This window comes from Camponotus vicinus, unplaced genomic scaffold (genome assembly GCF_025532165.1).
Source record: "Camponotus vicinus isolate PSW18456_S1 unplaced genomic scaffold, iyCamVici1.0 SCAF_6, whole genome shotgun sequence".
Taxonomy (NCBI): domain Eukaryota; kingdom Metazoa; phylum Arthropoda; class Insecta; order Hymenoptera; family Formicidae; genus Camponotus; species Camponotus vicinus.
Genome location: NW_028141978.1, coordinates 14,899,869 through 14,914,076, shown reverse-complemented (window position 1 = coordinate 14,914,076; position 14,208 = coordinate 14,899,869). Strand labels below are relative to the sequence as shown.

Genomic DNA, 14,208 nt, shown 5'->3' with positions numbered 1-14,208 from the left:
GATACGTTTGATTGCGTGCCAATGAACCTTTTTGGGCGATTCGCAATACTGGCTAACCGCGTGTACGGTGTACGCGATGTCTGGCCTTGTAACGGTTGCCAGATACAAGAGACTCCCCACAGCTTCTCTATAGGGCGCTTGAACTGGTTCTTCCTCGTCGTTGATGTTCTGCAGCCTCAGATCCTGGTGCTGGTCAGCCGGAATGGCAACCGTGTGTGCGTCTTCCATCCGAAAACGCCGCAGTATCTTCTGTGTGTACTTGCTCTGATTTGCAAACAAAGATCCATCAAGTAGTTGTTCGATTTCCATTCCGAGATACAGGTGTAACGGAGTGACTGTGATTTCGAGCTCAGTCTTCAGATAGTTCAGAAGTTCTTCTGCCTTTTGTTTGCATGTCGTGGCCATCAAACCGTCATCAATGTAGATGGCGAGCATGAGTTTTTCTCCACCGTTTTCTGCAGTAAAGATGCATGGATCGGCTTCGCTGGGCTTTAGGTTGACTTTCTCCAAGCTGTGCACGAATTTTCGATTCCAGCATCGTGCAGACTGCTTGAGACCGTAAAGAGCTTTCTCGAGCTTGCAAACTCGTCCCGTTCCGTCATCAAAACCTTTAGGTTGAGCCATAAAAATGTTTTCTTCTAGGTCACCGTTGAGAAAAGCTGTTTTGATGTCAAACTGCACCAAATGCATTCCCGATGCTGCCGCCAATGATAGAACCGCTCTAATAGATGCATATTTGGCCACAGGGCTGAAAGTTTCCTCGAAATCGATGCCTGGCCTTTGACTGAAACCTTTGACGACTAGACATGCTTTGTACCTTGTGCTTGAACCATCTAGCGTGGGTTTCTTTCTAAAAACCCATCGGTTTTGGAGTACTTTTGCGTCCGCCGGCGGTTTCACGAGCTGCCATGTCTTGTTTCCCATCAGCGAATCCATTTCTTCACTCATGGCGTTTTTCCAGAGGTCGGCATCGCTGGAGTGAACTGCTTTTTCATACGTCACGGGGTCCTGGCCTTCAGCGAAACAGATCTCAGCAATGTCTACTATATATTGGTCGAATCTTGCTGGTCTGTTAAGGTTAGCTCGATTACGAAGTCCGTACGCTTGTTCAGCTGGCTGGTGTCGCTCGTAGACCTGATTTTCGGCGCGTCCTGCGTCCGGTATTTGCGGCTCCTGTGCCGCATCCTCGCGTTCTTCGACGTGATTCTTTTCGACTTGCTCCAAACCATTGTTGTCGTTCTCAGCTTCCTCTTCATTTTCTTGAGTTTGTTGCATTTGTTGGACTTGAATTTCGGCTTCATCTTCGATTTCTTCTTGGGCTGACGATTCTCCGGAAATTTCTGGTGGAAAGGATACATCTCGATGTATTTCTAGCTTGGTTCCTTGCTGAAACCACACTCGGTATCCTTTCGTATTTTCGTCGTATCCAACAAAAAAACCTTCTTTTGCTTTTGAGCTCCACTTTCCCCTCTTCTGCTTTGGAATGTGGGTATAGACTTTTGTACCAAAGATTTTAAAATTTATGTTGTTCAGCGTTTTGCCGAACCATAGCTCGTAGGGTGTTTTTCCTGCTATACTGCTGGTGCCGGTCCGATTCAGCACGTAGACTGCGGTTGCTGTTGCTTCTGCCCACAGATGTAGGCTGATGTTCTTCGCTTGAAGCATGGTTCTCGCTGCTTCCAGTGGAAGCCTTCCACCACAGTCCTATCCTCTCGTTCAATTGCACCGTTCTGTTCAGGAGAATAAGGAACAGTTTTTTCATGTTTAATTCCATTTTTACGAGTTATTTCTTCCATCTCTTTGTTTATGAATTCGAGTCCGTTGTCAGTCCTTAGCTTTTTGATTTTTACTCCGACTTCATTCTCGGCTCTTCTGAGAAAATCTTCAAAACGTTCCTTGACCTCAGACTTTGAATTCAAAAAATAGATGCTCCGGTAATGAGAATAATCATCCTTGAACAACAAGAAATATTTTGGCTATTGACTTGCCTATTGAGAGATGTTCCATGGGGCCACACAAATCAGCATGGATGAGTTCACCTGGACCCGTCGACTGTGTCTGGCTTCTCGGAAACGGCTTGCGACACATTTTTCCAAGCGTACACGATTTGCAGAACCAATTCTTTTCGGTTTTGACCTTGATTCCCCAATGCTTTAGTGTCTTGGTGACGTGTGCGATGTTCTGGTGTGCAAGTCTCTCGTGCCACAGTCTCAGTTTCTCACTCTCTCCGATGTGTAAGTGTGCTTCTGCGTAGTCTTCGATTTTGGTTTCCGGAGTACATGTTTTGATCCTCATCTTGTAAAGGTTGCCATGCCTGTCTCCCACTGCAACCACACTGTCTTTTCTTTTCAGAAAACAGGTATGTTCGTTTTGATGCCAGGTTCAATCCTTTATCTAATGCTGAGGATAGCGAAAAAAGATTATATTTCAATTTCTGTACAAACAGGACCTCCGACAGGTAATTTTTCACCCATTTGACTCCGTCATGAGCCAGAAGATCTATTTCTCCTTTTCCAGTTGCAAAAATTACCTCTCCGGTGCCAACTCTCGCAGGTTTCGGTGTGGATAATTCTTTGAAATTTACGAACCATTCTCTCCTTGGTGACATATGCTGGCTGGCACCTGAGTCAAGGTACCACTCTGCCGAAAGCTGCTGCTTCTCTGAATTTGTTGCAGCGAGAACTTCTCCTACGAAGGCTGCTCCTCGATGTTGTTTCTTCTCGCTGTCACTTGAGTTTTCAGGCCCTTGCGACAGTTCCTCTTCCAGTGACCTGGCTTACCACACTTGAAATACTTGCTTTGTTTCTTTGGATTGCCGCTGGCTGAGTTCTTCTCTGGATCCTGCGAATTAGTTTTCATATAGAATGCACTATTACCTTGTGTGCCGCTGGCTCCAATTCGCAGCTCTTCCATACTCAACCGAGCAACAAGATTTGACATGGTGCGCTGATCAGTACTCGTTGACTCCCATGCGGTGTGGAAATGTGAGTACGCTTGAGGTAACGTCATGAGGATTTTTGTCATGATCATACTGTCCGTTGTTGGCTCTCCTAGAACTTTGAGACGATGGGCAAGATCCTTAATTTTTGCTATATGTGCGGCAATGTCATCTGCCGGATCCTTCCCTACAGAGTACCACTGCTGCTGAAGCATGTGCTTCGCAGTCTCACTCTGATTTTCGAAAATCTCGTGCAGTTTTTGCCACATTTCCCTCGCAGACTGGCAATTTATGATATGGAGAAGAGGCTGGTCACTTACCGTTGTAACTATAATTTTCTGCGCCACTCCATCCAACTTCTTCCATGCTTTGAGTTTCCTCTCATGCTCAGCAACTGCAGCGGCGTTCGCCCCGTCTGCTAACTCCGGTTTCAGACTCTCCGGTCGTGACTTCGAACGCTTCGCTGGCGAGAATTAATATGCGGATCTGGAACTTCCAAGTTCCCCAATTCTCTAGCCCTTTAAGCTTAGTGATCCTCGCTAGTTCGTTGTCCATCTTGGTATTATTACACTTTTGCACGTGGCCGGTTAACCTCAATGTCAATTCACGATTCGCCGATACGAAAACTCACGGAAAGTTATATATACTCAAAAATATGCACAGGGGCACGCACCTGGGCCCATAACCTGTTGTTTTATAAAGTGTTTATTCAATATTGCACATATTACATGAGAGATTAGCAGAGATTACAACAAAAAGTAGAGAGCACATGCTCGCGCAGTATGGCATAGAAACCGGATCTCGCACAGGTAAGTAAGAAGAAAAGTAAAACGGTAGCGCGCGCAGCTGTGACGTCACGTCCGTCTCAAACTTCAATGCCACCTATGTCGACCCAACCCGCGAATACTCAAACATATATTTTTCTACAAGAACAGGAGGAGCAGGAGCAGGAAGAAGAGGAACAGGAGGATGATGAAGAGGAGGATGAGGAAAGACAAGAGGAAGAAAGACAAGGGGAAGAAAGAGAAGAGGAATGGATTGACAGATGTAAGTGTTTTTTTCTTTTTATAAATCTTATTGTAACTACGCTTGTATTAATCCAATATCCTTTTTCTGTTCCAGAAGCGGCCTCCCCTTAGCACGGTGCACCCCCCCACCCCTATATATACAGGGTTTTCGAAAAGTCCGGAAACGGTCGAATATCTAAAAAATAAAGCATTTTAGAGAAAAATGTTTCAAATAAAAGTTATTTGATTTAATGAGAGCTATAAAATGGTGGCAATGGTTTGACCTTGAATAGTCGCTGGAAGGTCACATGAAGGTCACCTTGAATTTTTGAAATGGAATACCTTATATATTTTTGCACATTCTTGTAGCTCATCTCGGGAGCTTTCCAAAACACTATAATTAAGTTAGTTTTCATTAAGTACTTTCCGAGTTATGAGCAGAATTGGGAAGTAACTCATTACTTGTAACGCCGTTACCGTTACAGTTACTTTTTTTCAGTAACGAATTGGTAACGGCGTTACTTTTTATTATCTGTAACGGTAACGGTAACATCGCTACAATTTTTCGCTAACGGTAACGATTTTAACGTTACTTTTATCGTTACTTTATACGGCAAAACAAACCGCTTAGTAGCGAGTAACAATCGAACGTGATTGGTTCTTACTTTTAGAACCAACAAATCAATGTCGAGTGTTAGTGTTGACAAGATAACAAATGACAACTCATCATTCTGCTTAACGCGGCCATTCTATATGTAATATGTGCTCAATATCAATGATCGAAGCCTGTGATACATATGGACACGCATTCACTTTTATACATGCCCTCTCTGTTAAGATCTCATGACTCATGTTTCATGTTAATGTTAGCGGAGAAAGTGACAATTTTGGGAGCGAGTTTATTAACCGTTAAGCAGTGGAAACGCAAACGGTAAGAGATAACGTGTTCGTGGATCGGTAGTAATTAGTTGGTTTTGTTTGTGGATCAAATTCCTTGGTCTTTTGTGATTATTGTCGTAAAGTGAGTATCTGCGTAACAAACTGATTATTAAACAGTGGAAAAAACAAGAGACCACACGTGTTCATGTAGATTGATAATAATAATCAGTTTGTGGTTAGGGTTAGGTAATAACCGGTTTGTGGATCAAATTTATTGGTCATTTTGGTGATTATTGTCGTAAAGTAAGTATATATTATTAATTATTAATTATTAGTAAATAGCGTTTTGTGTTGAATATATTTCATAAGTTTAAGAAATAATTACATGCCAAAAATATTCTGTTACTATTAAAATTTTGGTGTTATTTATTTATTTTTAGTTTATTATTTAAAAAATGGTAATAAATATTGCGAAATCTATTTCAACAGGTGGTTATCTAGATAAAAGGAAAAAGGAAGTATAAAAAAATATTGCAATTCTATTCGACGAAGAATATAATTAACAAAACAAATAAAAAAATGACAGAAAGCAATTCAATAAATGAGGAGAGAGATGCATCTCAATTACTCAACGAGGAAGAATGTGAAATGCCATGGCCAGCATATTCTGAAGTTTACAAATTTGAACCAAAACTCTGTAAAGATAAAAACTTCGCTTTTTTATGTAAACTTTGTATAGGCAAGAAAATCATTCAAGCAAGTAAAAGTTCTGCAAATTTAAAAAGGCACATAAATGTAAGTTATATTCATATTTAAGTAGTATAACTTTCAAAACTCATATAATGATAAAATGATAATGATATACTCTACTGCTTAATTAAAGTAAAAAATTATAATACGAAAACCACAAGCTTCTGAATAAGAAAGTTGAAATTAATAAGTATTACTATTTTATGTGCGTCCAAGTTATATTGTGCTGCTATCTACTCAGACAATATTGTAATCTTGATCTTTTTTATTAGAATTTTCTATTCAATTATACTTGAGAATATGATATATGATATTAAAGTATAAGACTTAGAATATCTTAAATAATTTATTTTTATGGAAAACACATGATTTAGATATTAAATGTTTTTTGTGTGATTAAAATATTTACATATATGCAAAAATGATTTTTTTATTTTTTTCTTTATACCGAAAGTCGTGATCTAAATATAGAAAGTATATAAAATAAAATACATAATAAAACTAAAATATATAAAAAAGAATTTAGATTTTCAGATTTTTAGATTTTTCAAGGAATCCAAACAATTTTGAAAAATATTTTGAGTCAAAGATGCAACATAAAAGAGTAGGTATAAAAGAAAGACATGTTTTGCATGAAATAACAAAAGCACTTTTTCCTTAATTACAATTGTACTTTAATAATAAGAAAATTGTTAATTGTAAAAAATCAATTACATATCAAGATTTTTTTGTGTAAATGTGAATGAATGTATTAATAGCGCTTTCCAAGTTTTAATCTTTTTTTGCAAGACTGTAATTGATTTTTTGTTTTTCATACATGTATTTTTTATCTCATGTTTCTAAATATGTTTCTTTATTATTTGAAATTTATTAGACTTCACATAACTTGTAGAAAATATGCATTATTTTCTGTTTTACTATATCTACTCTTTTCTACATTTTATTATATCTAACAAAACATGAAATTTATTAGTTATTTATTTAATCAAGATTTTTCTAATATATATTATTTTATTATGTACATTTTAAATTAATAGGCAAAGCATCCACATTATTTAAAAAATATTGTGAAAGCAAAAATGGAACTTGCAAATACTAAACGACAAAATGAAGATACCTCTAATTGTATAACAAAGAAACAAAAAATATTAGAAAACTGGAGTTCCAGAAATTCTATAGTCACTCAAAAAAAATTAGATACCGCTATACTGCGGTTCATTGTTGAAAACATTCTGCCTTTCTCAATTGTAGACAGTTCAACGTTTGTTGATTTGGTTAGAATTGGAATACCTTCAAATGTTAATATAATGTGTAGAAAAACATTAAAAGAAAAAGTCGATCAAGCATATTTTAAAATGAAAACTGCTGTTGAAAATAAATTGGCAGAAGTTGAAATAGTATCAACAACGACAGATTTATGGAGTAAAGCAAAAAGGTTATTAATACAATTTTTAATATTTTTATTTTATTATAAATATGTATAATATATATGTAATAAAAATGTACAAAAATTTAATTATAAATATTTTTCCTTTAGGGTTTTTTTCAATTCATTAAAATTTGTATTTTTTGTAGAAGTTATTTAGGAATGACAGTTCACTGGATTAATTCCGAAACTCTAAAAAGAGAGTCAGCTGCATTAGCTTGCCGGAGAATCAGAGGAAAGCATACACATGATATTTTGGCGAAGGCCATTCATTCTATATGTTTGGAATATCATATACAAAACAAAATATGCTGCACAACAACCGATAATGGGTCAAACTTTGTTAAGGCATTTCGGTAAGATTTTATAATACTTTCTTTTTCTTATTAACATGTGTTATTTTTAATGATATTTACAAATAAATGATATTTACAAATGAATGATATTTACAAATAAATGATATTTACAAATAAACGAAAAGGGCTTACGGATGAATGTCGCGTGCTGGAATAGCGTATATAATGTCGACGTCTGAATTTTGATGAGTATTAGAGCTCCTAGCCCTGAAAATGCACTGTAACGTGTAACGTTTGCGAAGCGTTGGCATTACACTGTTCCAGCATGCGACATCCATCCGGAAGCCTTTTCATTGATATCAGTGGCCGCGCGAAAGCCTTAAAACTAATAATTATAAATTTTTTAGAACTTTCGAGAAAAATAAAAGTGACGATTCAAAAGACTGATGAATTTCACGATATTAGTGAATTGTTAATTACGGGTGATGCAGAAAATGCAGGTCTGGAAGATTTGATTCTTCCACCACATCAAAGATGTGCAAGCCATACATTGAATCTCATTGCAGCCAAAGATTCTGAAAAAGCATTGTACAGACGTACAATACAAAAAAAATATATAGAACGACATTTGCTAAACTAACTAAGTTATGGAATAAGCAGAAACAATCGACCCAAGTTGCTGATAAAATTAAAGAAATGTGCGGTATCTACTTAAAAACTCCTGTTATCACTAGGTAAAACATTTACTTTTTTATATTATGTTTTTATTCATTTCTGTCTTTATTCATTTCTATTAGATTTAAGTATTCTCCAAAAATATTTTACTAACGAAGGTTCATTTTTTATTTTGATAGGTAGAACTCTACTTTCGATTCTGTTTCTCAATTAGTATCACTTTTGAAAAATAAATCTGAAAGAGTAAACTAATGTTTAGACTTCTGCAATTTACAAAGACTGTCAGATAACGAAATCAAATTTCTAGAAGAATATTGCCAGGTAAATTACTTCTATTTCAACAAAATGTGGCCTACAATTCTATAGTGTTTATATAATTTCTTTTTATTTATTTGGATTAGGTAATGGAACCTTTGGCGCGTGCACTGGATATTTTACAGGGTGACTCTGGAATGTACATGGGATACCTATTGCCAGTCTTGAGCACCTTACAACAAAAACTGGAAACTCTAAGCAAAAACAGACTTACATATTGCCATTCATTAGTTATAGCCCTTCAGAGGGGTTTAAATGAAAGGTAATCTTTTTACTAATCTAACCATTATTATATGTGTTCGTTTATTTTAAATAATAAGATATTTATTTATATTTTAATTATACTAATAAATTATTATTATTTAATTACTATATTACTTAATTACTATAATATATTAAATATGAAATAATTATATGTATTTACTTTCTATATTTATATAATTACAGATTCCTCACAATATTTGAAAGGAAAGATTTAATTATGGCAAGCTGTTTACACCCAAAGTTCAAATTAAATTGGTTGATCGGAGAAAATAAAAAAATAGCCGAAAACTATTTAGAAGAATTATTGGGAATTCAACCTGATGAAATTATTCCAAACTTGGATAAAACCGACGATAATCAAGATAATTTTTTTGAGTCTCACGAACAAATGGATGAATCCAACGGAGAAGAACTACAACGATATTTAAAATCGAAGTCGTGTAATATTGGAATGTTACATGATTTTCCTAAACTTAAAACACACTTCATTAATTACAACACTGCGTTGCCAAGCAGTGCATCAGTCGAAAGATTATTTAGCATTAGCGGTCATATATTAAGGCCGCAAAGATGCAATCTAAATGATGATTCCATGGAGCATCTACTGCTTTTAAAAATAAATAAAACATTTTAATAAAATGTTTTCATTTTTAAGTTTAAACTTTAGTAAAGTTTATTAATAATAAGAAAAATAATTTGAATTTATGTTTATGTATTTTATATGTGATTCGAATTTATATTATATGTATTACAATATATTTAAGTTAAGTACTATATTATAGAGTATATTTGCAATATTATAAATTAATAAAGTTATAAGATATAAACTTTTTTGTGTTATTTTAATTGGTCTTATAAATATATTAATATTTTAACTATATTAATTTAATATTAAATGTATAGTATATAATAAATAAGCATTTTAAACAAAGTAACGAAAATAATAACGATTCGTTAGTTATTGAATAACGGTAACGGTAACGAGTTATTTTTTAAAATCGGTAACGGTAACGGTAACGAGTTACTTTTTACAATAAGTAACGGTAACGAGTTACTTTTATGAAGTAACGTTCCCAACTCTGGTTATGAGGCTTGAAATAATTTCTTAATTTTACATAAACCGTAAAGTATCTTGTAAAATATTTATTTTTCGATTATCTTATCTTAATATTTTTACGTACAAAATAATGAGAGGAATCAATTGGTGTAAAGAAAACACATAATTGTTTCGAAAAAAAAAAATGTAATTGTTAATTGCAAATTACATTTTTTTTTCGAAACAATTATGTGTTTTCTATACACCAATTGATTCCTCTCATTATTTTGTACATAAAAGTATTAAGGTAAGATAATCGAAAAATGAATATTTTACAAGATATTTTACGGTTTATGTAAAATTAAGAAATTATTTCAAGCCCCATAACTCGGAAAGTACTTAATGAAAACTAACTTAATTATAGTGTTTTGGAAAACTCCCGAGATGAGCTACAAAAATGTGCAAAAATAAATAGGGTGTTCCATTTGAAAAATTCAAGGTGACCTTCATGTGACCTTCCAGCGACTATTCAAGGTCAAACCATTGCCACCATTTTATAGCACTCTTTAAACCAAACAACTTTTATTTGAAACACTTTTCTCTAAAATGCTTTATTTTTTAGATATTCGACCGTTTCCAGACTTTTCGAAAACCCTGTATATATTTCTTATTTTTTATTATATATTTTTTCTTATATATTATATATTAAGTACACACACACAATTGTGTAATTGCATTGTTCAAAAATGAACAAATAGGTCAAAGGGTTCCAACAAAATCTAATTGCATTCGATCAAAAGGAGAATTCAGGGCCCGACCGTTTATTCGGCGGCCCTGGCAGCCGGTCGCGAGATATCGCTTTGTCAGCGAAAAATTCAAAACAACACTCGCCCTTCTCGAAAGATCTAACAGCGACAAATAGCACGTTAGATCTTAAAATTTAACCGTTGTCTCGGCCACAGTCGAGTTCGTGAAAAATCGGGATCTTTCGAGAAGGGTTTGAGTATAAATTGACGCGATCGACGAGCGCTGCGCCTTTTGTTAAAAAGTCTCCGACGCGCTCAGTCTCGCTCTCAGATATTAAAAGTGCTTTTCCGTTGCTCGCGGAGTTGATCAAATCTTTCCGTTGCTTGCGGTTTCGAAAAATTCAGCTTGAATTTTTTATCGTATTATAGTTATACTTTTCTTTGTAAATAGTTATTCCTTTGTCCGCTAATTAAAAAGACTGTAAATATATTTAGACTTTACATTTGTGAAACAGAATAAAAACTTTGTACATAGGTATATATTTCGACTTATCGCTCTCTTTCAATCGTGCCGCGCTCACTTCCCGGTCAATCCTGGCAGGATCGCCACATTTTTGATCCTTCGAGCCGGATACTTTTCCCGATGTACAGTGCTTGTGCAGTGCGTGATCCTGACTTCACGTGTGCTTTCTCTGTGCTTCGGAGTTCACCGCCTGAAAGGGAAGCAAGTGAGAGTGAGTGGCGAGGTAATAAAATTAGCGGACGCTCAAATGAATCTTTTCGGTAAGATCACTCGCACGGGCGAGAACCTCCGAAAAATTGGGTCAGCAAAAACCACTCAGGGGGTCGTCGAGGCTTGCCTACAAGGCCTGGAAAAGAAGTGGAACAAGTTCGATCAGCAAGACGACGAGCTCTTTCCTCACCGAGACGCGCTTCAAGAACATGAGTATTACAAGCAGGACGTACCTTTCCTGGCCGAGGAAGCCTACCTTCAGCAGAAGGGCGCGCTCCTGGAGTTCCTCCAGAGCTTTGTCAAAGCGAAGTCAAAAACGGCTGCGGGAGTCAATTCCTCGCCGTCATCCCACGCTCTTCGCACTACGCTGCCGCGGATCCAGCTGCCGCATTTCTCTGGGAAGTACGAGGATTGGCCTGCCTTCCGAGACCCTTTCCACTCCATAATTGAAAGGGATGCCTCTATAACGCAGGTAGAAAAACTTCATTATTTAAAAATCTGTTTGAAGGGCGAAGCGGAACTATTGATCCGCGATCTCTCCACGACTTCCGTGAATTTCGTTAGAGCCTGGGACACGCTAAGCACATACTATGAAAATAAGAGACTGCTGGTGCGCGCCTACTTCTTGAGCTTTCTCGCGCTCCCAAAGATTAAAAACGAATTGGCTGCTGAATTGCGCAAAGTGTTCCACGGAGTGAAGTCGGTAGTCAGCTCGCTCGAAAGCATAAATCGGCCAATCTCAAGCTGCGAGGATTTATTCGTTTATCTCGCGGTCGAGTTGCCGGTTAATAAGGCTGACCGCACGTCCTCGAAATCAGAACCGAAGAGAACGCAGAGCCATCACGCGCGAAAGCAGGAGGCGAAGCCGGAGGAAACTCGCGGGCGGTGTTCGCTCTGTCAGAAAGACCATTTCGTTATGTTGTGCGACTCCTACAAGAAGAAGACCGCCTCCGACCGTAAGCAACACATTGAGAACAATAACTTGTGTATTAATTGCCTCGGGCGCCACAAGGTCGAGGATTGCCACTCCAAAAAGAACTGCACCGCGTGCGGAAATCGGCATCACACCTCCTTACACGACGCGTTCCGGGAAACCGAGAGCGCTACGAGCACCAACGTAGCCCAGCGATCCACCGAGACTCACTCCGTCGTTCTCCTGGCAACCGCGCGCGTTCGCGTAGCCGACCGATACGGTAATTGGCATCCCGCGCGCGCTCTACTCGATCAAAGCTTCGAATCGTCGATCATTTCCAATCGTCTCGCGAAAAAATTAAATCTACCGCGCTCTCCGATAGCGGTCGCAGTGTTCGGGGTCGGTGGCCAGAAGACGGGCACGTCGCGGGGCCGAGTCACACTTACCCTGTCCGCTCGAGGCGAGGGCCCTCCAATCGAGCTAGCCGCCCTGGTCCTTTCGTGGAAGCTCACGGCCTACTCCGGCGCTCGGCTCCAAGACTTGGCCGCACCTCCAAGGAGTACCACTCGCCGATCCTGACTATAAAGTTATGGACCCAGTAGATCTCATCCTCGGTGCCGACGTTTATGGCGAGATCCTCCTGCCAGGCTTACGGAAGGGCACTCGTCACGAACCGGTGGTACAAAACACGACTTTAGGTTGGATACTCTCCGGTGCCGCCGCTAGCAGCCCTTCCACGACAACAGTGCATTCTCACCAGTGCCAAGTCGACGACGACCTCTCCGAGATGGTGCGACGCCTGTGGGTACAGGAGGAGCTACCCTCCGCCACGCCTTCACTCTCCAAGGCCGAAATAGAGTGCGAGGAGCACTACGTTCGTACCCACTTTCGGAAGCCCGACGGCCGCTATGTTGTGCGACTTCCTCGAGCCGCCTCCTTACCCGACCTCTCCGGAACTCGCCGTATTGCTCTTAGCGCCCTAAAACGAATGGAAATTCGCTTTACTAAGGATACCTCTTTCTGCTCTCTTTACCGGGAGTTTATGCAGCAATACATGGAGCTCGATCACATGACGCCGATGCAAGCTCCAGCTGACGGCACGGAAGTCTGCTATTTACTACACCATGGAGTCCTGCGGGAATCTAGCGTCACGACTAAACTCCGCGTGGTTTTTAACGGCTCGGCGAGCGTGACAACTGGCTCCTCGCTGAACCAATACCTGCACTGTGGACCCAACCTATTGCCGACTCTAGCGGACGTGCTTCTTCGATGGCGCCGCCATCGCTACGTCCTCGCCACAGAAATCGAGAAGATGTACCGGCAGATCGAGGTCCACCAACAAGACAGAGACCTGCAAAGAATACTGTGGCGATCAAACCCTGAGGAGGGCGTCCGGAAGTACCAACTAAGAACGGTAACTTACGGATTAGCCTGCGCACCTTTCTTGGCGATCCGTACGCTGCACCAGCTTGCCCACGACGAGAAGTCAAGCTACCCGCTCGGAGCCGCGGTCCTTCTCAAGGATGTCTATATGGACGACATCCTCACCGGCGCGTCCACGATTAATGAAGCCAAGGAACTTCTACGGCAGCTGACCGGGATCTGCAGGGCGGGCGGCTTTCCGCTAAAGAAGTGGTCCACCAACGACGCCGCCCTACTCGACGAGGTACCTGCCGAAGATCGGCTGCAGCGCGAACCTCAGTGGTGGCTACCCGGGGAGAGTCACTCGACTCTGGGCTTGCTTTGGCATCCTCACGAAGAGCTTTTTGCCTTCGCACTCACGTTCCCACAGCTGGACGTCCTCTCAAAACGCACAGTCCTCTCCTTGACGGCAAGGCTGTTTGACCCGCTGGGGTGGCTCTCCCCCGTGACGGTACGGGCTAAGATCTGGATTCAAGCCGCCTGGTTGCTAGGCGTCGAGTGGGACGACCCTTTGCCCGAGAATGACGCCCTTCAATGGAGAGACTGGCAGTCGGAGCTCCCGCACCTAGGAGATATCAGGATTCCTCGCTGGCTAGCGTCCGGAACGACCGACTGTTATTAGGAGATCCACGGTTTTGTCAACGCGTCTGAGAAGGCCTTCGCCGCAGTAGTCTACCTGCTTACGCGGGACAAAGACAATCAGATCAAGGTATCTCTTCTCTCTGCCAAAACTAAAGTCGCACCTCTTAAGCAGGTTACCTTGCCTCGGTTGGAGTTGTGCGCTGCCACCCTGCTGACACGACTCGTG

The 14,208-nt window shown here is 39.7% G+C and overlaps 2 protein-coding genes and 1 pseudogene across 2 annotated transcripts; all 3 read left to right on the top strand.

Annotated features, from left to right (window-relative positions):
* The first annotated feature begins 5,403 nt into the window (after positions 1-5,403).
* On the top strand, positions 5,404-9,184 carry LOC145973278 (uncharacterized; annotated as a pseudogene).
* Positions 9,185-11,102: 1,918 nt separating this feature from the next.
* On the top strand, positions 11,103-12,557 carry LOC145973277 (uncharacterized). Its single transcript, XM_083102538.1, has one exon. The coding sequence runs from the start codon at positions 11,103-11,105 to the stop codon at positions 12,555-12,557; it is 1,455 nt and encodes a 484-aa protein (XP_082958664.1).
* A 10-nt stretch (positions 12,558-12,567) lies between these two features.
* LOC145973276 (uncharacterized) lies at positions 12,568-14,022 on the top strand. The gene has a single exon (XM_083102536.1). The coding sequence runs from the start codon at positions 12,568-12,570 to the stop codon at positions 14,020-14,022; it is 1,455 nt and encodes a 484-aa protein (XP_082958662.1).
* The last annotated feature ends 186 nt before the right edge of the window (positions 14,023-14,208 follow it).